The sequence below is a fragment of the Oncorhynchus clarkii genome, chromosome 10, assembly GCF_045791955.1.
Source record: "Oncorhynchus clarkii lewisi isolate Uvic-CL-2024 chromosome 10, UVic_Ocla_1.0, whole genome shotgun sequence".
In the NCBI taxonomy this organism is placed as follows: Eukaryota; Metazoa; Chordata; class Actinopteri; order Salmoniformes; family Salmonidae; genus Oncorhynchus; species Oncorhynchus clarkii.
Genome location: NC_092156.1, coordinates 3,684,681 through 3,711,215, shown reverse-complemented (window position 1 = coordinate 3,711,215; position 26,535 = coordinate 3,684,681). Strand labels below are relative to the sequence as shown.

The following is a 26,535-nucleotide window of genomic DNA, read 5'->3' as shown; positions in this document are numbered from 1 at the left end:
CCATTTGAAATATATATATATTCTTTACATTCAAAACAATTTATCTCCATCCCTCTGTCTCTGTCTCTGTCTCTTCCCTCTCCCCTCCCCTCCTCTCCTCTCCTCTCCTCTCCTCTCCTCTCCTCTCCTCTCCTCTCCTCTCCTCTCCCCTATCCTCTCCTCCTGTCCTGTCCTGTCCTCTCCTCTCCTCTCCTCTCCTCTCCTCCTGTCCTCTCCTCTCCTCTCCTCTCCTCTCCTCTCCTCTCCTCTCCTCTCCTCTCCTCTCCTCTCCCCTATCCTCTCCTCCTGTCCTGTCCTGTCCTGTCCTGTCCTGTCCTGTCCTGTCCTCTCCTCTCCTCTCCTCTCCTCTCCTCTCCTCTCCTCTCCTCCTCTCCTCTCCTCTCCTCTCCTCTCCTCTCCCCTCCCCTCCCCTCCCCTCCCCTCCCCTCTCCCCTCCCCTCCCCTCCCCTCCCCCCTCCCCTCCCCTCCCCTCCCCTCCCCTCTCCCCTCCCCTCCCCTCCTCTCCTCTCCTCTCCTCTCCCCTCTCCTCTCCTCTCCTCTCCTCTCCTCTCCTCTCCTCTCCTCCTCCCCCCAGGCTCATGCTGCAGCGTGGCACCTCTACGACCGCCACTACCGGCCCCAGCAGCAGGGGAAAGTTTCAATGGCGCTGGCCTCCCATTGGATCAAGCCCAGCAGGACACGGCGTGAGAGCCTGCAGGCGTGTCAGTGGTCCTTGGACTTTGTGTTGGGCTGGTTCGCCAGACCCCTCTTCATTGATGGAGATTACCCCCCTAGCATGAAGCACAACCTGTCCCACCGCCTGCCCTCATTCACACAGGCACGTAGCCCGGGGTTAGCCTAGACCCAGGGCAGCGGTTCTCAACCTGAGTACTAGTATAGAGACTAGCCCCACTCTACCTGCCCTCCTTCACACAGGCACGTAGCCCAGGGTTAGCCTAGACCCAGGGCACCGGTTCTCAACCTGAGTACTAGTATAGAGACTAGCCCCACTCTACCTGCCCTCCTTCACACAGGCACGTAGCCTGGGGTTAGCCTAGACCCAGGGCACCGGTTCTCAACCTGAGTACTAGTATAGAGACTAGCCCCACTCTACTTGCCCTCCTTCACACAGGCACGTAGCCCGGGGTTAGCCTAGACCCAGGGCACCGGTTCTCAACCTGAGTACTAGTATAGAGACTAGCCCCACTCTACCTGCCCTCCTTCACACAGTCACGTAGAATAGAATAGGCCCTTCCTCTCCGTCCCACATGGCACGCTATTCCCTCTAAAGTGCACTTCTTTTGATCAGGACCCTGTTCCCTTTAGAAAGTTATATTGTTATTCTATTTTGCAACAGATTGAAAGTTATTCTCCTCTCCTCTCCTCTCCTCTCCTCTCCTCTCCTCACCTCTCATCCCTTCTCCTCTCCTCTCCTCTCATCCCTTATCCTCCCCTCTCCTCCCCTCTCCTCATCTCTCATCCCTTCTCCTCCCCTCTCCTCTCATCCCTCCCCTTTCATCCCTTCTCCTCCCCTCTCCTCTCCACTCCTCTCATCCCTTCTCCTCCCCTCTCCACTCATCCCTTACCCTCCCCTCTCCTCCCCTCTTCTCTCATCCCCTCTCTTCTCCTCTCATCCCCTCTCTTCTCCTCTCCTCTCTTTCCCTCTCCTCTCCTCCCTTCTCCTCCCCTCTCCTCTCATTCCCTCTCTTCTCCTCTCATCTCATTCCCTCTCCTCTCATCCCCTCTCCTCTCATCCCCTCTTCTCTCATCCCCTCCCCTCTCATCCCCTCTGATCCCCTCCCCTCTCATCCCCTCTCCTCTCATCCCCTCTCCTCAAATCTCATCTCCTCTCATCCTCTCTCCTCTCATTCCCTTTCCTCTCCTCTCATTCCCTCTCCTCCCCTCTCATCTCCTCTCCTCTCACCTCCTCTCCTCTCCTCCCCTTTTATCCCCTCTCCTCCCATCTCTTCCCATCTCCTCTCCTCTCATCCCTTCTCCTCCCATCTCCTCTCATCTCCTCTCCTCTCCTCTCATCTCCTCTCATTTCCTCTCCTTTCCTCTATCCAGGCAGAGAGGGATGAGGTGAGGGGGACCGCTGACTTCTTTGCTCTGTCCCATGGTCCTTCTCTGAGCTACCAGCTGATTGACGTCAGTCTCAAATTTGGCCAGATTGAAGTTCTGGACCTGAGGATGCTGCTATACTGGATCAGAGCAGAGTACGACAACCCACCCATCTACATAGTAGAGAGTGGCTGGTAGGTTACTGTTGTGCCGCGTTGTGTCGTGTTATGGAAATATACCACAACTCAGACTGTGATATGGATGAGATGCAGCTATGTTATGATATGAACTGTAGTCTATGTTATGAACCGTAGTCTATGTTATGTCATGTTATGTATGATATGAACTGTAGTCTATGTTATGTCATGTTATGATATGAACTGTAGTCTATGTTATGTTATGTTATGATATGAACTGTAGTCTATGTTATGTCATGTCATGATGTGAACATTAGTCTGTGTTATGTTATGATATGTTATGAACTGCAGTCTGTTATGTTATGTTATGAACTGTAGTCTATGTTATGTCATGTCATGATGTGAACATTAGTCTGTGTTATGTTATGATATGTTATGAACTGTAGTCTATGTTATGTCATGATATGAACTTTAGTCTGTGTCATGTTAAGATATGAACTGTAGTCTATGTTATGTCATGTTATGATATGTTATGAACTGTAGTCTATGTTATGTCATGTTGTATGTTATGAACTGTAGTCTATGTTATGTAATTTTATATGTTAGGAACTGTAGTCTATGTTATGTCATGTTATGAATTGTAGTCTATGTTATGTTATGATATGAACTGTAGTCTATGTTATGTCATTTTATATGTTAGGAACTGTAGTCTATGTTATGTCATGTTATGAACTGTAGTCTATGTTATGTCATGTTATGTATTGTTATGAACTGTAATCTATGTTATGTCATGTTATATGTTATGAACTGTAGTCTATGTAATGTTATGAACTGTAGTCTATGTTATGCCATGTTATATGTTATGAGCTGTAGTCTATGTTATGTCATGTTATGAACTGTAGTCTATGTTATGTCATGTTATATGTTATGAACTGTAGTCTATGTTATGTCATGTTATGAATTGTAGTCTATGTTATGTTATGATATGAACTGTAGTCTATGTTATGTCATTTTATATGTTAGGAACTGTAGTCTATGTTATGTCATGTTATGAACTGTAGTCTATGTTATGTTATGAATTGTAGTCTATGTTATGTTATGATATGAACTGTAGTCTATGTTATGTCATGTTATGAATTGTTGTCTATGTTATGTTATGATATGAACTGTAGTCTATGTTATGTCATTTTATATGTTAGGAACTGTAGTCTATGTTATGTCATGTTATGAACTGTAGTCTATGTTATGTTATGAATTGTAGTCTATGTTATGTTATGAACTGTAGTCTATGTTATGCCATGTTATATGTTATGAACTGTAGTCTATGTTATGTCATGTTATGAACTGTAGTCTATGTTACATGTTATGAACTTTAGTCTATGTTATACCATGTTATATGTTATGAACTGTAGTCTGTCATGTTATATGTTATGAACTGTAGTCTATGCCATGTTATGAACTGTACTAATAACTGTTACTACTACATAATAACACAGGGTTGTGCATTGTTATATGTTATGAACTGTAGTCTATGTTATGTCATGTTGTATGTTATGAACTGTAGTCTATGTTATGTCATGTTGTATGTTATGAACTGTAGTCTATGTTATGTCATGTTATATGTTATGAACTGTAGTCTATGTTATGCATTGTTATATGTTATGAACTGCAGTCTTTGTCATGTTATATGTTATGAACTGTAGTCTATGTTATGTTATATGTTATGAACTGTAGTCTATGTCATGTTATGAACTGTACTAATAACTGTTACTACTACATAATAACACAGGGTTGTCCAGGGAGATATCAGGACAGAGGACATCGAGCTCGCCAGCTTGTAATCCTATGTAATGGAAATGAGTTACCCCTGGTACGTTCAGCCGTTCATAAGGGGGAAATTATGGGGTTTTGGGATAAACACAAATACGGTCTGAGGTTAATACCAGTTTAGGATATTTTATTAGGTTTATTAGGTTTTGGTTCTATAAGGTAATATCAGTCAGTTAACGGAAAGTATTCAGACCCCTTGACTTTTTCCACATTTTGGTACGTTGCATCCATTCTAAAATGGATGAAAAATAAAACATTACAAATCCTCATCAATCTACATACAATTCAACATAATGACAGAGTGAAAACAGGTTTTTAGATTATTATTTTTTTGCAAATGTAATTAAAATAAAAACAGAAATACCTTATTTTATGTCAGTACTCAGACCCTTTGCTATGAGACTCAAAATTGAGCTCAGGTATCACGGCACAAGGCGAGACCCAGATGCAGACACAGGAAACAGATGGTTGGAGTCTTACAATGTTTAATAATCCAAAATGGGGAAGGCAAGAGAATGGTCGTGGACAGGTAAAAAGGTCACAACCAGATCAGAGTCCAGGAGGTGCCGAAGGGCAGGCAGATTCAAGGTCAGGGCAGGCAGATTCAAGGTCAGGGCAGGCAGATTCAAGGTCAGGGCAGACAGATTCAAGGTCAGGGCAGACAGATCATAGAAAAGGAGTACGGGGAAAAACAAGCTGGTTGACTAAACATACAAGACGAACTGGCACACAGACAGGAAACACAGGGATAAATACACTGGCACAGAGAGACAGGAAACACAGGGATAAATACACTGGTACAGAGAGAGGAAACAGGGATAAATACACTGGCACAGAGACAGGAAACACAGGGATAAATACACTGGCACAGAGAGACAGGAAACACAGGGATAAATACACTGGCACAGAGGGAGGAAACAGGGGTAAATACACTGGCACAGAGAGACAGGAAACACAGGGATAAATACACTGGTAGAGAGAGACAGGAAACACAGGGATAAATACACTGGCACAGAGAAACAGGAAACACAGGGATAAATACACTGGCACAGAGAGACAGGAAACACAGGGATAAATACACTGGGGAAAATCAGCGACACCTGGAGGGGGAGGAGACAATCACGGGAACAGGTGAAACAGATCAGGGCGTGACACTCATCCTGTTTCCATTGATCATCTTTTTTTTAAAACTTGTTTTTCTTTTACCTTTATTTAACTTGGCAAGTCAGTTATGCACAAACTATTAGTTACAATGACAGCCTACCGGGGAACAGTTAGTTCCCTGCCTTGTTCAGGGGCAGAACGACAGATTTGTACCTTGTCAGCTCTGGGATTCGATCTTGCAACCTTTCGGTTACTAGTCCAAAGCTCTAACCTGCCGCCGAAAGAGCTCAGGACCTCAGACTGGGGCGAAGGTTCACTTTCCAACAGGATAACGACCCTAAGCAAACAGCCAAGACAACACAGGAGTTGCTTCGGGACAAGTCTCTGAATGACCTTGAGTGGCCCAGCCAGAGCCCGTACCAGAACCCGATCTAACATCTCTGGAGAGACCTGAAAATAGCTCTGCAGAGACTCCTGCGTCCAACCTGACAGAGCTTGAGAGGATCTGCAGAGAATAATGTGAGAAACTCCCCAAATACAGGTGTGCCAAGCTTGTAGCTTCATACCCAAGAAGACTTGAGGCTGTAATCGCTGCCATCTGAATATTTATGTAAATGTGATATTTCAGATTTTTTTATATATATTTATCTGTATCTGCAAACATTTCTAAAAACCTGTTTTTGCTTTGTCATTATGGGGTATTGTAATGTCATTATGGGGTATTGTGATGTCATTATGTGGTATTGTGATGTCATTATGAGGTTTTGTGATGTCATTATTGGGTACTGTGATGTCATTATGGGGTATTGTGATGTCATTATTGGGTACTGTGATGTCATTATAGGGTATTGTGTGTATATTGATGAGGGGAACATAAAAAAAAAATACATTTTAGAATAAGGCTTTAAGCTAACAAAATATGGAAAAAGTCAAGGGGTCTGAATACTTTCTGAAAAAGTGACGTTAGCTGATGGATATTATAAGATATCCTTAGCCTGTGTTTACCACAAACCTTATTTTCAGCGTTTATCCAAAAACCCTCCAAAAACCCCATTCATTTCGCCATAGACTTTGGCCAACAAGCCACGGCAGAGTTAATGCCTACAGAAAGATGATTAGTCTCTTATGTTATGCTATGCTGTTATTACCCTGTTATTATACTGTTATTACCCAGTTATTACCCTGTTACTATGCTGTTATGAACTGTAGTCTATGTTATAAACTGTAGTCTGTTATAATCTGTAGTCTGTTTTGATACTGTAGTCTGTTATATTCTGTAGTCTGTTATAAACTGTAGTCTGTTATAATCTGTAGTCTGTTATATTCTGTAGTGTGTAATGAACTGTAGTCTGTGTTATGAACAGTAGTCTATGTTATGAACAGTAGTCTATGTTATGAACTGTAGTCTATGTTATAAACTGTAGTCTATGTTTTGACCTGTAGTCTATGTTATAAAGTGTAGTCTATGTTATAAACTGTAGTCTATGTTATAAACTGTAGTCTGTTATAAACTGTAGTCTATGTTATAAACAGTAGTCTATGTTATGAACAGTAGTCTGTTATAAACTGTAGTCTGTTATAAACTGTAGTCTATGTTATAAACTGTAGTCTGTTATAAACTGTAGTCTATGTTATAAACTGTAGTCTATGTTATGAACAGTAGTCTATGTTATAAACTGTAGTCTGTTATAAACTGTAGTCTATGTTATGTACAGTTTTCTATGTTATAAACTGTAGTCTGTGTTGAACTGTAAAAGCTGTAATTCCTACATATAAGGTTTGTCCAGGGAGACATCAAGACAGAGGACTCTAAGAACATGTATTACCTCAAGAGGTTCATTATGGAGACACTGAAATGTGAGTAGCATTGGCTAATAACGCACACACTGTACGGTTTCGATCATGAACTCTGCGTTCAGTCTTTATCGTGCACTACTTTAGACCAGGGTCCACTTCCCTCTCCTTCTCTGCCTCTCTATATCCACCCATCCCTGTCCTCTTCCCCCACCCCCTCTCTTTGAACCCAAACATTTAACCCCAAAATAACCCCCTTTCTAGATCAGTGGTTCTCATATATCTCCTCGGTGACCCCCAGACGTTTCACAATTTAGCCCTGAACTAGGTGATCACCTGACCCTGAATACCTGACGAGGTTGAATCAGCCGTGCTAGCTCTGGGTCCGTACTCAGACGGCATCTCGGTGTTGAATCTTGATCATAGTGTTGAGAATAGAGACGTTTACTCCTACTCTGATGGTAAAAAAATACATTTAAAAAAAGCTATGCAAGAAACCTCTTCAGTTATAAAAGTAGCACCTAAATGGACAGATATTTCGAAGACCTCAGCAGTTTAAGAGTTAGTCCGAAGCAGTTTAAGAGTTACCCGCAGCTGTCTTGATAATAGAAAAATGCAGCGAGTCGGTGGTTCCTGCGCCGTAGACAGGCGATTGATTTAATATTTTAACACGATCAACCCATAAATCATCTAGACCGACATGCAACAGTACCTCTTGTAATTTTGACCCATCCCTGCTAGTGACGACCATATACACACACACTACCGGTCAAAAAGATTTAGAACATCTACTCATTCAAGGGCTTTTCTTTATTTAAAAAAAAACTATTTTCTACATTGTAGAATAATAGTGAAGACATCAAAACGATGTATATTCCCAGTCACGTGAAATCAATAGATTAGAGCCTAGTGAATGTATTTCAAATGTACTGATTCCCTTGTATGAATTGTAACTCGGTAAAATCTTTGAAATTGTTGTATATTGCGTTTAATATTTTTTGTTCAGTATAACTAGCATCTCATTTCATACTGTTTATGCGACGATATTTTCTGAACTTGAACTTGTCGCCGTAGCGATCAAGTACGATGGGGTGAATGTGATTGGCTACACCCACTGGTCCCTGCTGGATGGGTTTGAATGGCACAGAGAGTATGATATACGCAGAGGCCTCTACTACGTCGACTTCAACACACACAACCTCAAGAGGAGGCCCAAGACCTCCGCCAACTTCTACAAGTCTGTTTTGGTTTCATTCATTTTTTGGGGGGATTGATTGGTTAGATGATACAATTAATAATTATGTTAATAGTGATGATGATGGTGACGATGGTGATGATGATGATGGTGGCGATGTGATGATGATGACGATGGTGATGATGGTGATGGCTGATGATGGTGACGATGATGATGATGGTGGTGATGATGGTGATGATGATGATGATGGTGATGATGGTGATGATGATGGTGGTGATGATGGTGACGATGATGATGATGATGATGGTGATGATGATGGTGGTGATGATGATGGTGATGACGGTGATGATGATGATGATGGTTACAGGAAGTTGATCCAGAAGAATGGTTTTCCCCAGCTGCCTGAGAACAGACCAGCTCAGGGAGTTTTCCCCTGTGACTTCGCCTGGGGGGTGTCCGCCAACTCTATACAGGTCTGTGTGTGTGTGTGTGTGTGTGCGTGTGTGTGTGTGTGTCTGTGTGTGTGTCTGTGTGTGTGTGTGTGTGTCTGTGTGTGTGTCTGTGTCTGTGTGCGTGTGCGTGTGTGTGTGTGTGTGTGTGGGGGGGGGTACGTTTGTTGTGGGGCCAGGGTAGAACATGCAAAAGTTAGGTTGGCCAAGCACCAGTCTAAAGTCCCAAGGTGGAATGAACATGGAGGATTATAATGACAGTACTGAGGGTTAGAGTATTATAATGAGGGTTGGAGTATTATAATGAGGGTTAGTGTATTATAATGAGGGTTAGAGTATTATAATGAGGGTTGGAGTATTATAATGAGGGTTAGAGTACTGTAATGAGGGTTGATGTATTATAATGAGGGTTAGAGCATTATAAGGAGGGTTGGAGTATTATAATGAGGGTTAGAGTACTGTAATGAGGGTTGATGTATTATAATGAGGGTTAGAGCATTATAAGGAGGGTTGGAGTATTATAATGAGGGTTGGGGTATTATATAATGACAGTACTGAGGGTTGGGGTATTATATAATGACAGTACTGAGGGTTGGGGTATTATATAATGACAGTACTGAGGGTTGGGGTATTATATAATGACAGTACTGAGGGTTGGGGTATTATAATGAGGGTTAGAGTATTATAAGGAGGGTTGGGGTATTATAATGACAGTATTGAGGGTTGGGGTATTATAATGAGGGTTAGAGTATTATAATGAGGGTTGGAGTATTATAATGAGGGTTAGAGTACTGTAATGAGGGTTGATGTATTATAATGAGGGTTAGAGCATTATAAGGAGGGTTGGAGTATTATAATGAGGGTTAGAGTACTGTAATGAGGGTTGATGTATTATAATGAGGGTTAGAGCATTATAAGGAGGGTTGGAGTATTATAATGAGGGTTAGAGTACTGTAATGAGGGTTGATGTATTATAATGAGGGTTAGAGCATTATAAGGAGGGTTGGAGTATTATAATGAGGGTCCGAGTATTATAATGATGGTTAGATTATTATAATGAGGGTTGGAGTATTATAATGAGGGTTGGAGTATTATAATGACGGTTAGAGTATTATAATGAGGGTTGGAGTATTATAATGACGGTTAGAGTATTATAATGAGGGTTGGAGTATTATAATGAGGGTTGGAGTATTATAATGACGGTTAGAGTATTATAATGAGGGTTGGGGTATTATAATGAGGGTTAGAGTATTATAATGAGGGTTGGGGTATTATATAATGACAGTACTGAGGGTTGGGGTATTATATAATGACAGTACTGAGGGTTAGGGTATTATATAATGACAGTACTGAGGGTTGGGGTATTATATAATGACAGTACTGAGGGTTGGGGTATTATAATGAGGGTTAGAGTATTATAAGGAGGGTTGGGGTATTATAATGACAGTATTGAGGGTTGGGGTATTATAATGAGGGTTGGAGTATTATAATGAGGGTTAGAGTATTATAATGAGGGTTGGGGTATTATAATGAGGGTTGGGGTATTATAATGACAGTATTGAGGGTTGGGGTATTATAATGAGGGTTAGAGTATTATAATGACAGTACTGAGGGTTGGGGTATTATAATGAGGGTTGGGGTATTATAATGACAGTATTGAGGGTTGGGGTATTATAATGAGGGTTGGAGTATTATAATGACAGTACTGAGGGTTGGGGTATTATAATGACAGTATTGAGGGTTGGGGTATTATATAATGACAGTACTGAGGGTTGGGGTATTATAATGAGGGTTAGAGTATTATAAGGAGGGTTGGGGTATTATAATGACAGTATTGAGGGTTGGGGTATTATAATGAGGGTTGGAGTATTATAATGACAGTACTGAGGGTTGGGGTATTATAATGAGGGTTAGAGTATTATAATGAGGGTTGGGGTATTATAATGACAGTACTGAGGGTTGGGGTATTATAATGAGGGTTAGAGTATTATAATGAGGGTTGGGGTATTATAATGAGGGTTGGGGTATTATAATGAGGGTTGGGGTATTATAATGACAGTACTGAGGGTTGGGGTATTATAATGAGGGTTAGAGTATTATAATGAGGGTTGGGGTATTATATAATGACAGTACTGAGGGATGGGGTATTATAATGAGGGCTGGGGTATTTTAATGAGGGTTGGGTTATTATATAATGACAGTACTGAGGGATGGGGTATTATAATGAGGGTTGGGGTATTTTATAATGACAGTACTGAGGGTTGGGGTATTATAATGAGGGTTGGGTATTATAATGAGGGTTGGGTATTATAATGAGGGTTGGGGTATTTTAATGAGGGTCGGGGTATTATAATGAGGGTCGGGGTATTATAATGAGGGTTGGGGTATTATAATGAGGGTTGGGGTATTTTAATGAGGGTTGGGGTATTATAATGAGGGTTGGGGTATTATAATGAGGGTTGGGGTATTTTAATGAGGTTTGTGGTATTATAATGAGGGTTGGGGTATTATAATGAGGGTTGGGCTATTTTATAATGACAGTACTGAGGGTTGGGGTATTATATAATGACAGTACTGAGGGATGGGGTATTATAATGAGGGTTAGAGTATTATAATGAGGGTTGGGGTATTATAATGAGGGTTGGGGTATTATAATGAGGGTTGGGGTATTATAATGAGGGTTGGGGTATTATAATGAGGGTTGGGGTATTTTATAACGACGGTACTCAGGGTTGGGGTATTATAATGAGGATTGGGGTATTATAATGAGGGTTTGGGTATTATAATGAGTTTTGGGGTATTATAATGAGGGTTGGGGTATTATAATGACATTACTGAGGTTTGGGGTATTTTATAACAACGGTACTCAGGGTTGGGGTATTATAATGAGGGTTGGGGTATTTTATAACAACGGTACTCAGGGTTGGGGTATTATAATGAGGGTTGGGGTATTTTATAACAACGGTACTCAGGGTTGGGGTATTATAATGAGGGTTGGGGTATTTTATAACAACGGTACTCAGGGTTGCATCAGTCTGTGGCGCCAGTACAGCAAACAGCAGCAGACTGCTCCAGTAAACCCGTAGCTACATATCAACCTCACTGAAACTGCCACAAGTTCAAGTTCATCCTGGAGTTAATGTTTGCTCAAATATCTAGTTAAATATCTAGTTAAATATCTAGTTAAATATCTAGTTATAAAGGGACACATAGTTTTTTTTAATGCTTGGTCATCGCATCTTTTACACATTGAACTTTCTGTTTTAGAAAAAAAAACATGTAACTGTAAAAAGTATGTTTCAAAACCTCTCTGGGATTGTAGAGGTGTGACGTTCGTTGCCTTGGATACAAGCCTCGGCTCAATGGTTATTATTAAACATATATCAAACATTATATTATATTATATTTAACACGGGTGATTTTCTACAAATTGGACACGGTCATAAGGGGGATTTGAACCTACGACCCTGTGGTTATAGTCCATTGCGGACCTCACTACCTACTAAGGCAGAAAGTAGATGTCATTTCTAACCCGGATCGGGACCTCCTGTGTGTAACTAAAATCATAGAATTACAAATATAAATCCATGTTAAGTCATTTAACTTTTTACACTGTGTTACCTTTTATTGTGGCAAAAACACAACCGGTCGTTTTCATCTGACTGTCAAATAAATCACTTCAAAGGTCTCCCTTTGCTAGGCTTCGTTCGTCCACTCGCAACATATTTCCCGGCTTCCAAACAAGCGAGTTGAAAATAGAAAGAAAGAGACATCTTTTAAAGTCTAAGGACATTTTTGGCCATCGTTGATTGGTCAGAATTTATGCGTCCGATCATGTCGGCCAATCATCTCTGCCTTTGTTCCCGTTGAACCACATGGCATTTCGGAGCGTAGGCTCTACCACCTGTTTTCAAGTCCGTTCGCTCACATGTTTTTCATGCCTCTGACATGCGGTAATGATAAATAATGGTGATTAGCCGACAGTTTTCATGACATTTCAGTATTAATTATAGTGATTGGCTTATGTTTTACCGGTAGGATGTACCCCGACTATACTGGACCGTACCACCTTACATTCAACCCTGGTATTTATTTTACTGAGACACCATACCGGACCGTACCACCTTACGTTCAACCCTGGTATTTATTTTACTGAGACACCATACTGGACCGTACCACCTTACATTCAACCCTGGTATTTATTTTACTGAGACACCATACTGGACCGTACCACCTTACATTCAACCCTGGTATTTATTTTACTGAGACACCGTACTGGACCGTACCACCTTACATTCAACCCTGGTATTTATTTTACTGAGACACCATACTGGACTGTACCACCTTACAGTCAAACCTGGTATTTATTTTACTGAGACACCATACCGGACCGTACCACCTTACATTCAACCCTGGTTTTTATTTTACTGAGACACCATACTGGACCGTACCACCTTACATTCAACCCTGGTATTTATTTTACTGAGACACCGTACTGGACCGTACCACCTTACATTCAACCCTGGTATTTATTTTACTGAGACACCATACTGGACCGTACCACCTTACAGTCAAACCTGGTATTTATTTTACTGAGACACCATACCGTACCGTACCACCTTACATTCAACCCTGGTATTTATTTTACTGAGACACCATACCGGACCGTACCACCTTACATTCAACCCTGGTATTTATTTTACAGAGACACCATACTGGACCGTACCACCTTACATTCAACCCTGGTATTTATTTTACAGAGACACCATACTGGACCGTACCACCTTACATTCAACCCTGGTATTTATTTTACTGAGACACCATACTGGACCGTACCACCTTACATTCAACCCTGGTTTTTATTTTACTGAGACACCATACCGGACCGTACCACCTTACATTCAACCCTGGTATTTATTTTACTGAGACACCATACTGGACCGTACCAACTTACATTCAACCCTGGTATTTATTTTACAGAGACACCATACTGGACCGTACCACCTTACATTCAACCCTGGTATTTATTTTACTGAGACACCATACTGGACCGTACCACCTTACAGTCAAACCTGGTATTTATTTTACTGAGACACCATACCGGACCGTACCACCTTACATTCAACCCTGGTATTTATTTAAATGAGACACCATACTGGACCGTACCACCTTACATTCAACCCTGGTATTTATTTTACAGAGACACCATACTGGACCGTGCCACCTTACATTCAACCCTGGTATTTATTTTACTGAGACACCATACTGGACCGTACCACCTTACATTCAACCCTGGTATTTATTTTACTGAGACACCAAACTGGACCGTACCACCTTACATTCAACCCTGGTATTTATTTTACTGAGACACCATACTGGACCGTACCACCTTACATTCAACCCTGGTATTTATTTTACTGAGACACCATACTGGACCGTACCACCTTACATTCAACCCTGGTATTTATTTTACTGAGACACCATACTGGACCGTACCACCTTACATTCAACCCCGGTTTTTATTTTACTGAGACACCATACTGGACCGTACCACCTTACATTCAACCATGGTATTTATTTTACTGAGACACCATACTGGACCGTACCACCTTACATTCAACCCTGACTATTTATTTTACAGAGACACCATACTGGACCGTACCACCTTACATTCAACCCTGGTATTTATTTTACTGAGACACCATACTGGACCGTACCACCTTACATTCAACCCTGGTATTTATTTTACTGAGACACCATACTGGACCGTACCACCTTACATTCAACCCTGGTATTTATTTTACTGAGACACCATACTGGACCGTACCACCTTACATTCAACCCTGGTTTTTATTTTACTGAGACACCATACTGGACCGTACCACCTTACATTCAACCCTGGTATTTATTTTACTGAGACACCATACTGGACCGTACCACCTTACATTCAACCCTGGTATTTATTTTACAGAGACACCATACTGGACCGTACCACCTTACATTCAACCCTGGTATTTATTTTACAGAGACACCATACTGGACCGTACCACCTTACATTCAACCCTGGTATTTATTTTACTGAGACACCATACTGGACCGTACCACCTTACATTCAACCCTGGTATTTATTTTACAGAGACACCATACTGGACCGTACCACCTTACATTCAACCCTGGTATTTATTTTACTGAGACACCATACTGGACCGTACCACCTTACATTCAACCCTGGTATTTATTTTACTGAGACACCATACTGGTCCGTACCACCTTACATTCAACCCTGGTTTTTATTTTACTGAGACACCATACTGGACCGTACCACCTTACATTCAACCCTGGTATTTATTTTACTGAGACACCATACTGGACCGTACCACCTTACATTCAACCCTGTTATTTATTTTACAGAGACACCATACTGGACCGTACCACCTTACATTCAACCCTGGTATTTATTTTACAGAGACACCATACTGGACCGTACCACCTTACATTCAACCCTGGTTTTTATTTTACAGAGACACCATACTGGACCGTACCACCTTACATTCAACCCTGGTCAGCAGAAGAATACACATAGTTACTACTCTTAATAATAAACAGAACGAGCCACATGGACACATAGCCTTTGCTCACTAAGAAAAACAACACACAATCACTACACATTATTTGTTTGCCCCCATTGGCCTCCTCTTGCGTGCTCTTGTATGTGACACAGAGTCACACCGAGTCACAGTTTATATTTGCTTACACAAGTGGTAGATGCCAGCTGGAAGTTACCATGGTGACAGGGTAACCTTTGCCCTTAAGAAAGAACAGATCAAGATAAACCTGACCAACCACAGTGTGTGTGTTTTCTGTGTGTTTGTGTTTATGTGTTTGTCTGTTTGTGTTTATGTGTGCTTGTGTTTGTGTGTTTATGTGTGTGTGTGTGTTTATATGTGTGTGTGTGTGTGTGTGTGTGTGTGTGTGTTTATTTGTGTGTGTTTATATGTGTGTGTGTGTGTGTGTGTTTATATATGTGTGTGTGTGTTTAAATGTGTGTGTGTGTGTGTGTGTGTGTGTTTATATGTGTGTGTTTGTGTGTTTATATGTCTGTTTGTGTGTGTGTGTGTGTGTGTGTGTTTATATGTCTGTTTGTGTTTGTGTGTGTGTGTTTATATGTGTGTGTGTGTGTGTGTTTATATATGTGTGTGTGTGTGTTTAAATGTGTGTGTGTGTGTGTGTGTGTGTGTGTGTGTCCAGGTGGAGACCACCCCCACCCAGTTTGTAGATCCCAGTGTGTACGTATGGAACATCACAGGCAACGGGGAGCTGAGGAGGTTAGAGGGGTTCCAGGCCCCGCCGCTCCGCAGGGCACAGCACTGTGCCGACTACGCCACCATCCGCCAGCAGGTCGGAGATCTTCTCCACGTTTATGCACAAAACAAATTACAACGATATGGTGTGAAAGTAATCTCCACCCCCCCCCCACCCCCACCCCCCCTCAGGTGGAAGAGATTCGTCGTGTGGGAGTCAACCACTTCCACTTCTCTCTCAACTGGTCCTCCCTGGTGCCCAGCGGCAACGTGACTCAGCCCAACACTACCTTACTAGGGTACTGTAGTCAGTCTCCTCTAGTCTCCTCTAGTAGTCAGTCTGTAGTCAGTCTGTAGTCAGTCTCCTCTAGTCTCCTCTAGTAGTCAGTCTGTAGTCAGTCTCCTCTAGTAGTCAGTCTGTAGTCAGTCTCCTCTAGTCTCCTCTAGTAGTCAGTCTGTAGTCAGTCTCCTCTAGTCTCCTCTTGTAGTCAGTCTGTATTCAGTCTGTAGTCAGTCTCCTCTAGTCTCCTCTAGTAGTCAGTCTCCTCTAGTCTCCTCTTGTAGTCAGTCTGTATTCAGTCTGTAGTCAGTCTCCTCTAGTCTCCTCTAGTAGTCAGTCTCCTCTAGTCTCCTCTAGTAGTCAGTCTCCTCTAGGCTCCTTTAGTAGTCAGTCTCCTCTAGTCTCCTCTAGTAGTCAGTCTCCTCTAGTAGTCTCCTCTAGTAGTAAGTCTCCTCTAGTCTCCTCTAGTAGTCAGTCTCCTCTAGGCTCCTTTAGTAGTCAGTCTCCTCTAGTCTCCTCTAGTAGTCAGTCTCCTCTAGTAGTCAGTCTCCTCTAGTAGTCAGTCTCCTCTAGTCTCCTCTAGTAGTCAGTCTCCTCTAGGCTCCTTTAGTAGTCAGTCTCCTCAAGTAGTCAGTCTTCTCTAGTCTCCTCTAGTAGTCATTCTCCTCTAGTAGTCAGTCTCCTCTAGTAGTCAGTCTCCTCTAGTAGTCAGTCTCCTCTAGTAGTCAGTCTCCTCTAGTAGTCAGTCTCCTCTAGTAGTCAGTCTCCTCTAGTAGTCAGTTTCCTCTAGTAGTCAGTCTCCTCTCTCTCCTCTAGTAGTCAGTCTCCTCTAGTAGTCAGTCTCCTCTAGTTGTCAGTCTCCTCTAGTAGTCAGTCTCCTCTAGTAGTCAGTCTCCTCTAGTAGTCAGTCTCCTCTAGTAGTCAGTCTCCTCTAGTAGTCAGTCTCCTCTAGTAGTCAGTCTCCTCTAGTAGTCAGTCTCCTCTAGTAGTCAGTCTCCTCTAGTAGTCAGTTTCCTCTAGTAGTCAGTCTCCTCTCTCTCCTCTAGTAGTCAGTCTCCTCTAGTAGTCAGTCTCCTCTAGTTGTCAGTCTCCTCTAGTAGTCAGTCTCCTCTAGTAGTCAGTCTCCTCTAGTAGTCAGTCTCCTCTAGTAGTCAGTCTCCTCTAGTAGTCAGTTTCCTCTAGTAGTCAGTCTCCTCTCTCTCCTCTAGTAGTCAGTCTCCTCTAGTAGTCAGTCTCCTCTAGTTGTCAGTCTCCTCTAGTAGTCAGTCTCCTCTAGTAGTCAGTCTCCTCTAGTAGTCAGTCTCCTCTAGTAGTCAGTCTCCTCTAGTAGTCAGTCTCCTCTAGTAGTCAGTCTCCTCTAGTAGTCAGTCTCCTCTAGTAGTCAGTTTCCTCTAGTAGTCAGTCTCCTCTCTCTCCTCTAGTAGTCAGTCTCCTCTAGTAGTCAGTCTCCTCTAGTTGTCAGTCTCCTCTAGTAGTCAGTCTCCTCTAGTAGTCAGTCTCCTCTAGTTGTCAGTCTCCTCTAGTAGTCAGTCTCCTCTAGTAGTCAGTCTCCTCTAGTAGTCAGTCTCCTCTAGTAGTCAGTCTCCTCTAGTAGTCAGTCTCCTCTAGTAGTCAGTCTCCTCTAGTCTCTAGACCTCCATCCATTCTGTTTATTATTATAATTATTATAATATTACAGAACTGTACTGGACAAATACAAATATATATAAATGCTATAAGTTATATTTCAATAAAAGGAAATCAGTCATAAATAAATTCATTAGGTACTAATCAGTGGATTACATCACATGACTTGACAGGGGCGCAAATCAGAATTAGTTTCCCCACAAAAGGGCTTCATTACAGACAGAAAAAACAACAACTCCTCCGTTTCATCAGCTGTCCGGGGGGGTTGGTCTCAGATGATCCCTCAGGGGGAGAGGCCGGATGTGGAGGTCCTGGTGGTTGGTCTCAGATGATCCCTCAGGGGAAGAGGCCGGATGTAGAGGTCCTGGTGGTTGGTCTCAGATGATCCCTCAGGGGGAGAGGTCGGATGTAGAGGTCCTGGTGGTTGGTCTCAGATGATCCCTCAGGGGAAGAGGCCGGATGTAGAGGTCCTGGGGGTTGGTCTCAGATGATCCCTCAGGGGGAGAGGCCGGATGTAGAGGTCCTGGTGGTTGGTCTCAGATGATCCCTCAGGGGGAGAGGCCGGATGTAGAGGTCCTGGTGGTTGGTCTCAGATGATCCCTCAGGTGAAGAGGCCGGATGTAGAGGTCCTGGTGGTTGGTCTCAGATGATCCCTCAGGGGGAGAGGCCGGATGTAGAGGTCCTGGGGGTTGGTCTCAGATGATCCCTCAGGGGGAGAGGCCGGATGTAGAGGTCCTGGGGGTTGGTCTCAGATGATCCCTCAGGGGGAGAGGCCGGATGTAGAGGTCCTGGGGGTTGGTCTCAGATGATCCCTCAGGGGGAGAGGCCGGATGTAGAGGTCCTGGGGGTTGGTCTCAGATGATCCCTCAGGGGGAGAGGCCGGATGTAGAGGTCCTGGTGGTTGGTCTCAGATGATCCCTCAGGGGAAGAGGCCGGATGTAGAGGTCCTGGTGGTTGGTCTCAGATGATCCCTCAGGGGGAAAGGCCGGATGTAGAGGTCCTGGTGGTTGGTCTCAGATGATCCCTCAGGGGGAAAGGCCGGATGTGGAGGTCCTGGTGGTTGGTCTCAGATGATCCCTCAGGGGGAAAGGCCGGATGTGGAGGTCCTGGTGGTTGGTCTCAGATGATCCCTCAGGGGAAGAGGCCGGATGTGGAGGTCCTGGGGGTTGGTCTCAGATGATCCCTCAGGGGGAGAGGCCGGATGTAGAGGTCCTGGTGGTTGGTCTCAGATGATCCCTCAGGGGAAGAGGCCGGATGTAGAGGTCCTGGTGGTTGGTCTCAGATGATCCCTCAGGGGGAGAGGCCGGATGTGGAGGTCCTGGTGGTTGGTCTCAGATGATCCCTCAGGGGGAGAGGCCGGATGTGGAGGTCCTGGTGGTTGGTCTCAGATGATCCCTCAGGGGAAGAGGCCGGATGTGGAGGTCCTGGTGGTTGGTCTCAGATGATCCCTCAGGGGAAGAGGCCGGATGTGGAGGTCCTGGTGGTTGGTCTCAGATGATCCCTCAGGGGGAAAGGCCGGATGTGGAGGTCCTGGTGGTTGATCTCAGATGATCCCTCAGGGGGAAAGGCCGGATGTGGAGGTCCTGGTGGTTGGTCTCAGATGATCCCTCAGGGGAAGAGGCCGGATGTGGAGGTCCTGGTGGTTGGTCTCAGATGATCCCTCAGGGGAAGAGGCCGGATGTGGAGGTCCTGGTGGTTGGTCTCAGATGATCCCTCAGGGGAAGAGGCCGGATGTGGAGGTCCTGGGGGTTGGTTTGCGAGAAATAATATTTTTGTGCGTATGGAACATTTCTGGGATCTTTTATTTCAGTTCATGAAACATGGGACCAACACTTTACATGTTGCATTTATATTTTTGTTCAGTGTAGGATATCTGATTCAACTTGTCAACTAGTTATCAAACTGTAAATAGATTAATCAGGTGTGCTAGTTCAGGGTGGCAAGTAAATTGTAAAATGTCTGTAGGTGCCTGAGGAGAGGTTTGAAAAAGGTCTGATTAATTATTAAACATAACTAAACTGGATTACTGCCTGCTTGGTCTCCATCATTCCAGGTACAAGTGCATGAGTAAAAACATGGAATGGAGTTCTGAGTGTATCGGTTAACAGTGTGATGAGAACTCGGACTGGACTAACAGTAATGTTCACTATGTTCCAGGTACTACCGCTGCTTTACGAGCCAGCTGCACCAGGCTAACATCACGTCCATGGTCACCCTGTGGCACCACACACGCCAGCGCTCCAGCCTGCCAGCCCCGATGGAGGCAGCCGGAGGCTGGTTCAACAGGTTGGTACCACACGCCACACACACACACGCCACACACACACGCCAGCGCTCCAGCCTCCCAGCCCCCCGTGGAGGTTGATACTACCAGAACCAAATCTCTAGTGAGATGTTAAGCTCGTGGAGGAAACAAGGCGGAGCCTCTTTTGTAGCAGACAAGTCGTCGTCGTGGTGATAACTAGCATGATCCAAACATTGGGTTCTATTCAATCAGATCCGCTTTAGTGGAGGTGGAACTGCATCAGAGCTGTCAAATCTACAAGTGGCTCTATATTTATATATTATAAATATATATATATTATATACATATATATATACATTATAATATATACATTACATAATATATACATTATACATTGACTCCACGGAGTCACATTGAGAGAATTCCCTGTGTGTGTGTGTGTGTGTGTGTGTGTGTGTGTGTGTGTGTGTGTGTACCTTGACTCCACGGAGTCACATTGACAGAATTCCCTGTGTGTGTGTGTGTGTGTGTGTGTGTGTGTGTACCTTGACTCCACGGAGTCACATTGACAGAATTCCCTGTGTGTGTGTGTGTGTGTGTGTGTGTGTGTGTGTGTGTGTGTACCTTGACTCCACGGAGTCACATTGAGAGAATTCCCTGTGTGTGTGTGTGTGTGTGTGTGTGTGTACCTTGACTCCACGGAGTCACATTGAGAGAATTCCCTGTGTGTGTGTGTGTGTGTGTGTGTGTGTGTGTGTGTGTGTGTGTGTGTGTGTGTGTGTGTGTGTGTGTGTACCTTGACTCCATGGAGTCACATTGACAGAATTCCCTGTGTGTGTGTGTGTGTGTGTGTGTGTGTGTGTGTGTGTGTGTGTGTGTGTGTGTGTGTGTGTGTGTGTGTGTGTGTGTGTGTGTGTGTGTGTGTGTGTGTGTGTGTGTGTGTGTGTGTGTGTGTGTGCGTGTGTGTGTGTGTGTGTGTACCTTGACAGAATTCCCATGCCTCCTTCTTTTTTAGTTTGAACACTCTAATGTGAGATGTGATCTACACCTCGATCAGGCTGATAGAAATACTCATTATTTAGTTATTAAATGATTTTCTATTTGAGCGTCATTATTTCTATAATAGCCTACACTCTTAGAAAGATGCTATCTAGAACCTTAAAGGATTATTTGGCTGTCCCCATAGGAGAACCCTTTGAAGAACCCTTTTAGGTTCCAGGTAGAATCATTTTTTGGGTTCCATGTAAAACCCCACATGGAACCCAAAAAGAGTTCTACCTGGAACCCCCAAAAAAAGAGTTCACCTATGAGGACAACCGAAGAACCCTTTCGGAACCCTTTGAAGAGTGTGCACTTCCTCGTCCTGAACTTCTAACGCGACCTGGTGTTGCATTGTGACACTGATCAAGAGCAGCTGTTCAGCGATTTGACCTCCGACCTCGGACACCGCCAAAACATCAGCAACGCGGGTAGTAACTTGGTATCCGAGTCGTTAGTTCTATAGCCACTTCAGCCCGGGGACAAGGGAGTGACCACGCCCATAAGTGGATTCGGCCTTACTGAATACCTCAATGACTTTCTACGTGGCACCGTCATAGGATACCACCTTTCCAACAAGTCAGTTTTGCTAGAGGTGCCCCGTTGTTGCTCCTGGAAACAACAATGGCTCAGCCGTGAAGTGCTTATGCCACACAAGCTCAGAGAATGGGACCGTCGAGTGCTGAAGCGATGCGGTCCTTGGTTGCAAGACTCACTACCGAGTTCCAAACTACCTCTGGAAGCAACGTCAGCACAAGAAGTGTTCGTCGGGATCTTCGTTAAATGGGTTTCCATGGCCGAGCAGCTGCACACAAGCCTAAGATCCCCATGAGCCATGTGTCGGTTGGAGGGGTGTAAAACTTACCACAATTGGACTCTGGAAACGTGTTCTCTGCAGTGATGAATCGTGCTTCACCAATGGATGCCAGGAGAACGCTGCCTGCCCTAATGCATAGTGCCAACTGTAAAGTTTGGTGGTGGAGGAATAATGATCTGGGGCTGTTTTTCATGGTTCGGGCTAGGCCCCTTAGTTCCAGTGAAGGGAGATCTTAACACTACAGCATACAATAACATTCTAGACAATTTTGTGCTTCCAACTTTGTGGCAATTTGGGGAAGGCCCTTTCCTGCTTCAGCATGACAATTCCCCCATGTACCCATCGAACACCTTTGGGATGAATTGGAACGGCGACTGCGAGCCAGGACTAATCGCCCAACATCGTGTCCCGACCTCACGAATGCTCTTGTGGCTGAATGGAAGCAAGTCCCAGCAGCAATGTTCCAACATCTAGTGGAAAGCCTTTCCAGAAGAGTTGAGGCTGTTATAGCAGCAATGTTCCAACATCTAGTGGAAAGCCTTCCCAGAAGAGTGGAGGCTGTTATAGCAGCAATGTTCCAACATCTAGTGGAAAGCCTTTCCAGAAGAGTTGAGGCTGTTATAGCAGCAATGTTCCAACATCTAGTGGAAAGCCTTCCCAGAAGAGTGGAGGCTGTTATAGCAGCAATGTTCCAACATCTAGTGGAAAGCCTTCCCAGAAGAGTGGATTCTGTTATAGCAGCAATGTTCCAACATCTAGTGGAAAGCCTTCCCAGAAGAGTGGAGCAGCAAAGAGGGGGTCAACTCCATATTAATGCCCTTGAGTTTTGGAATGAGACGTTCGACGAGCAGGTGTCCACATACTGTCAGTCTTGTATTGTGTGTGTGTGTGTGTGTGTGTGTGTGTGTGTGTGTGTATGTGTGTGTGTGTGTGTGTGTGTGTGAGAGATATCAAAGCCACCACTCCTACTACATAACACGTAGGTCTCGTCACAGAGATATCAACGCCACCACTCCTACTATATAACACGTAGGTCTCGTCACAGAGATATCAAAGCCACCACTCCTACTATATAACACGTAGGTCACATCACAGAGATATCATCACTCCTACTATATAACACGTAGGTCATGTCACAGAGATATCAAAGCCACCACTCCTACTATATAACACGTAGGTCTCGTCACAGAGATATCATCACTCCTACTATATAACACGTAGGTCTCGTCACAGAGATATCATCACTCCTACTATAAAACACGTAGGTCTCGTCACAGAGATATCACCACTCCTACTATATAACACGTAGGTCACATCACAGAGATATCAAAGCCACCACTCCTACTATATAACACGTAGGTCACATCACAGAGATATCATCACTCCTACTATATAACACGTAGGTCACATCACAGAGATATCATCACTCCTACTATATAACACGTAGGTCACATCACAGAGATATCATCACTCCTACTATATAACGCGTAGGTCACATCACAGAGATATCATCACTCCTACTATATAACACGTAGGTCACATCACAGAGATATCAAAGCCACCACTCCTACTATATAGCACGTAGGTCACATCACAGAGATATCATCACTCCTACTATATAACACGTAGGTCACATCACAGAGATATCATCACTCCTACTATATAACACGTAGGTCACATCACAGAGATATCATCACTCCTACTATATAACACGTAGGTCACATCACAGGGATATCATCACTCCTACTATATAACACGTAGGTCACATCACAGAGATATCAAAGCCACCACTCCTACTATATAACACGTAGGTCACATCACAGAGATATCATCACTCCTACTATATAACACGTAGGTCACATCACAGAGATATCACCACTCCTACTATATAACACGTAGGTCACATCACAGGGATATCATCACTCCTACTATATAACACGTAGGTCACATCACAGGGATATCATCACTCCTACTATATAACACGTAGGTCACATCACAGAGATATCAAAGCCACCACTCCTACTATATAACACGTAGGTCACATCACAGAGATATCATCACTCCTACTATATACCACGTAGGTCACGTCACAGAGATATCAAAGCCACCACTCCTACTATATAACACGTAGGTCACATCACAGAGATATCATCACTCCTACTATATAACACGTAGGTCACGTCACAGAGATATCATCACTCCTACTATATAACACGTAGGTCACATCACAGAGATATCATCACTCCTACTATATAACACATAGGTCACATCACAGAGATATCATCACTCCTACTATATACCACGTAGGTCACGTCACAGAGATATCACCACTCCTACTATATAACACGTAGGTCACATCACAGAGATATCATCACTCCTACTATAGAACACGTAGGTCACATCAAAGAGATATCATCACTCCTACTATATAACACGTAGGTCACATCACAGAGATATCATCACTCCTACTATATAACACGTAGGTCACATCACAGAGATATCATCACTCCTACTATATAACACGTAGGTCACATCACAGAGATATCACCACTCCTACTATATAACACGTAGGTCACATCACAGAGATATCATCACTCCTACTATATAACACGTAGGTCACATCACAGAGATATCATCACTCCTACTATATAATACGTAGGTCACATCACAGAGATATCATCACTCCTACTATATAACACGTAGGTCACATCACAGAGATATCATCACTCCTACTATATAACACGTAGGTCACATCACAGAGATATCACCACTCCTACTATATAACACGTAGGTCACATCACAGAGATATCATCACTCCTACTATATAACACGTAGGTCACATCACAGAGATATCACCACTCCTACTAGATAACACGTAGGTCACATCACAGAGATATCATCACTCCTACTATATAACACGTAGGTCACATCACAGAGATATCATCACTCCTACTATATAACACGTAGGTCACATCTCAGAGATATCATCACTCCTACTATATAACACGTAGGTCACATCACAGAGATATCACCACTCCTACTATATAACACGTAGGTCACATCACAGAGATATCAAAGCCACCACTCCTACTATATAACACGTAGGTCACATCACAGAGATATCATCACTCCTACTATATAACACGTAGGTCACATCACAGAGATATCATCACTCCTACTATATAACACGTAGGTCACATCACAGAGATATCATCACTCCTACTATATAACACGTAGGTCTCGTCACAGAGATATCACCACTCCTACTATATAACACGTAGGTCACATCACAGAGATATCAAAGCCACCACTCCTACTATATAACACGTAGGTAACATCACAGAGATATCATCACTCCTACTATATAACACGTAGGTCACATCACAGAGATATCATCACTCCTACTATATAACACGTAGGTCACATCACAGAGATATCATCACTCCTACTATATAACACGTAGGTCACATCACAGAGATATCATCACTCCTACTATATAACACGTAGGTCACATCACAGGGATATCATCACTCCTACTATATAACACGTAGGTCACATCACAGAGATATCATCACTCCTACTATATAACACGTAGGTCACATCACAGAGATATCATCACTCCTACTATATAACACGTAGGTCACATCACAGAGATATCATCACTCCTACTATATAACACGTAGGTCACGTCACAGGGATATCAACATGTCCTACAACACCTTCTTAATAATAATATTTTCTTAATTAAGGTAAGGATTTTTCTTATTTTTAAACATATTATGTTTCTTTCAAAAATAATAAAATAATAAACACGTTTATGAAATAATCTAACAATGTAGGTTTTTGGCTATAGCCAGTTAACACTTGTTCTCATTGATATGGTATTATATGAATAGTTCCTGTGAATAATGATATTGTTTGACAGGGACACAGTGGTGGCGTTTGTGGACTACGCTCGGCTGTGCTACAGAGAGCTGGGTCCCCATGTGAAGATGTGGATCACCTTGAACGAGCCCAACGATGAAGATGACGTGTCTCCGATGGAGGGCCACCAGCTGCTGAGGGCACACGCCCTGGCGTGGCACGCCTACGACCAGGAGTACAGACACACACAGGGGGGACAGGTCAGTGAGACACATGCACACACACACATATATACAAACACATACACACACACAGATACACATACACACAGGGAGACAAATGCTCACACACACATACACACACATATACATACACACACATATATACACACACACACATACACACAGATACACATACACACAGGGAGACACATGCTCACACACACACTAACACACTCACACATATAGGGAGAAACACACACAAGAAGACACAGATACACACACACACACATAGGGAGAAACACACACAAGAAGACACAGATACACACACACACACACAGGGAGAAACACACACAAGGAGACACAGAGACACAGATACACACACACAGGGAGACACACACACAAGGACACAAATAGGGAGAAACACACACAAGGAGACACAGATACACACACATGCACGTGCAGAGAGGGGAAAAAAACACTTGTCGTACTGCGTTGCAGGTTTCCTTGGCTCTTCACATGGACTGGGTGGAACCGGCGTTCTCCTTCAGCCGCGAGGACGTGGAACCAGCCAACAGGGTTCTCGACTGTCGTGTG

At 43.5% G+C, this 26,535-nt stretch overlaps 1 protein-coding gene across 1 annotated transcript in view; it reads left to right on the top strand.

Annotated features, from left to right (window-relative positions):
* Positions 1-26,535, top strand: part of LOC139417921 (klotho-like) — a 40,994-nt gene that overhangs the window by 1,278 nt on the left and 13,181 nt on the right. The window contains exons 2-11 of the mRNA XM_071166912.1: positions 575-821; positions 2,051-2,234; positions 6,889-6,968; positions 7,980-8,142; positions 8,468-8,573; positions 15,798-15,947; positions 16,043-16,149; positions 19,914-20,042; positions 25,782-25,980; positions 26,440-26,535. The exon at positions 26,440-26,535 is cut by the window's right edge and continues 92 nt beyond it. Of these exons, the coding sequence (XP_071023013.1) occupies positions 575-821; positions 2,051-2,234; positions 6,889-6,968; positions 7,980-8,142; positions 8,468-8,573; positions 15,798-15,947; positions 16,043-16,149; positions 19,914-20,042; positions 25,782-25,980; positions 26,440-26,535 (1,461 nt within the window). The remainder of the gene's footprint in view (positions 1-574; positions 822-2,050; positions 2,235-6,888; positions 6,969-7,979; positions 8,143-8,467; positions 8,574-15,797; positions 15,948-16,042; positions 16,150-19,913; positions 20,043-25,781; positions 25,981-26,439) is intronic.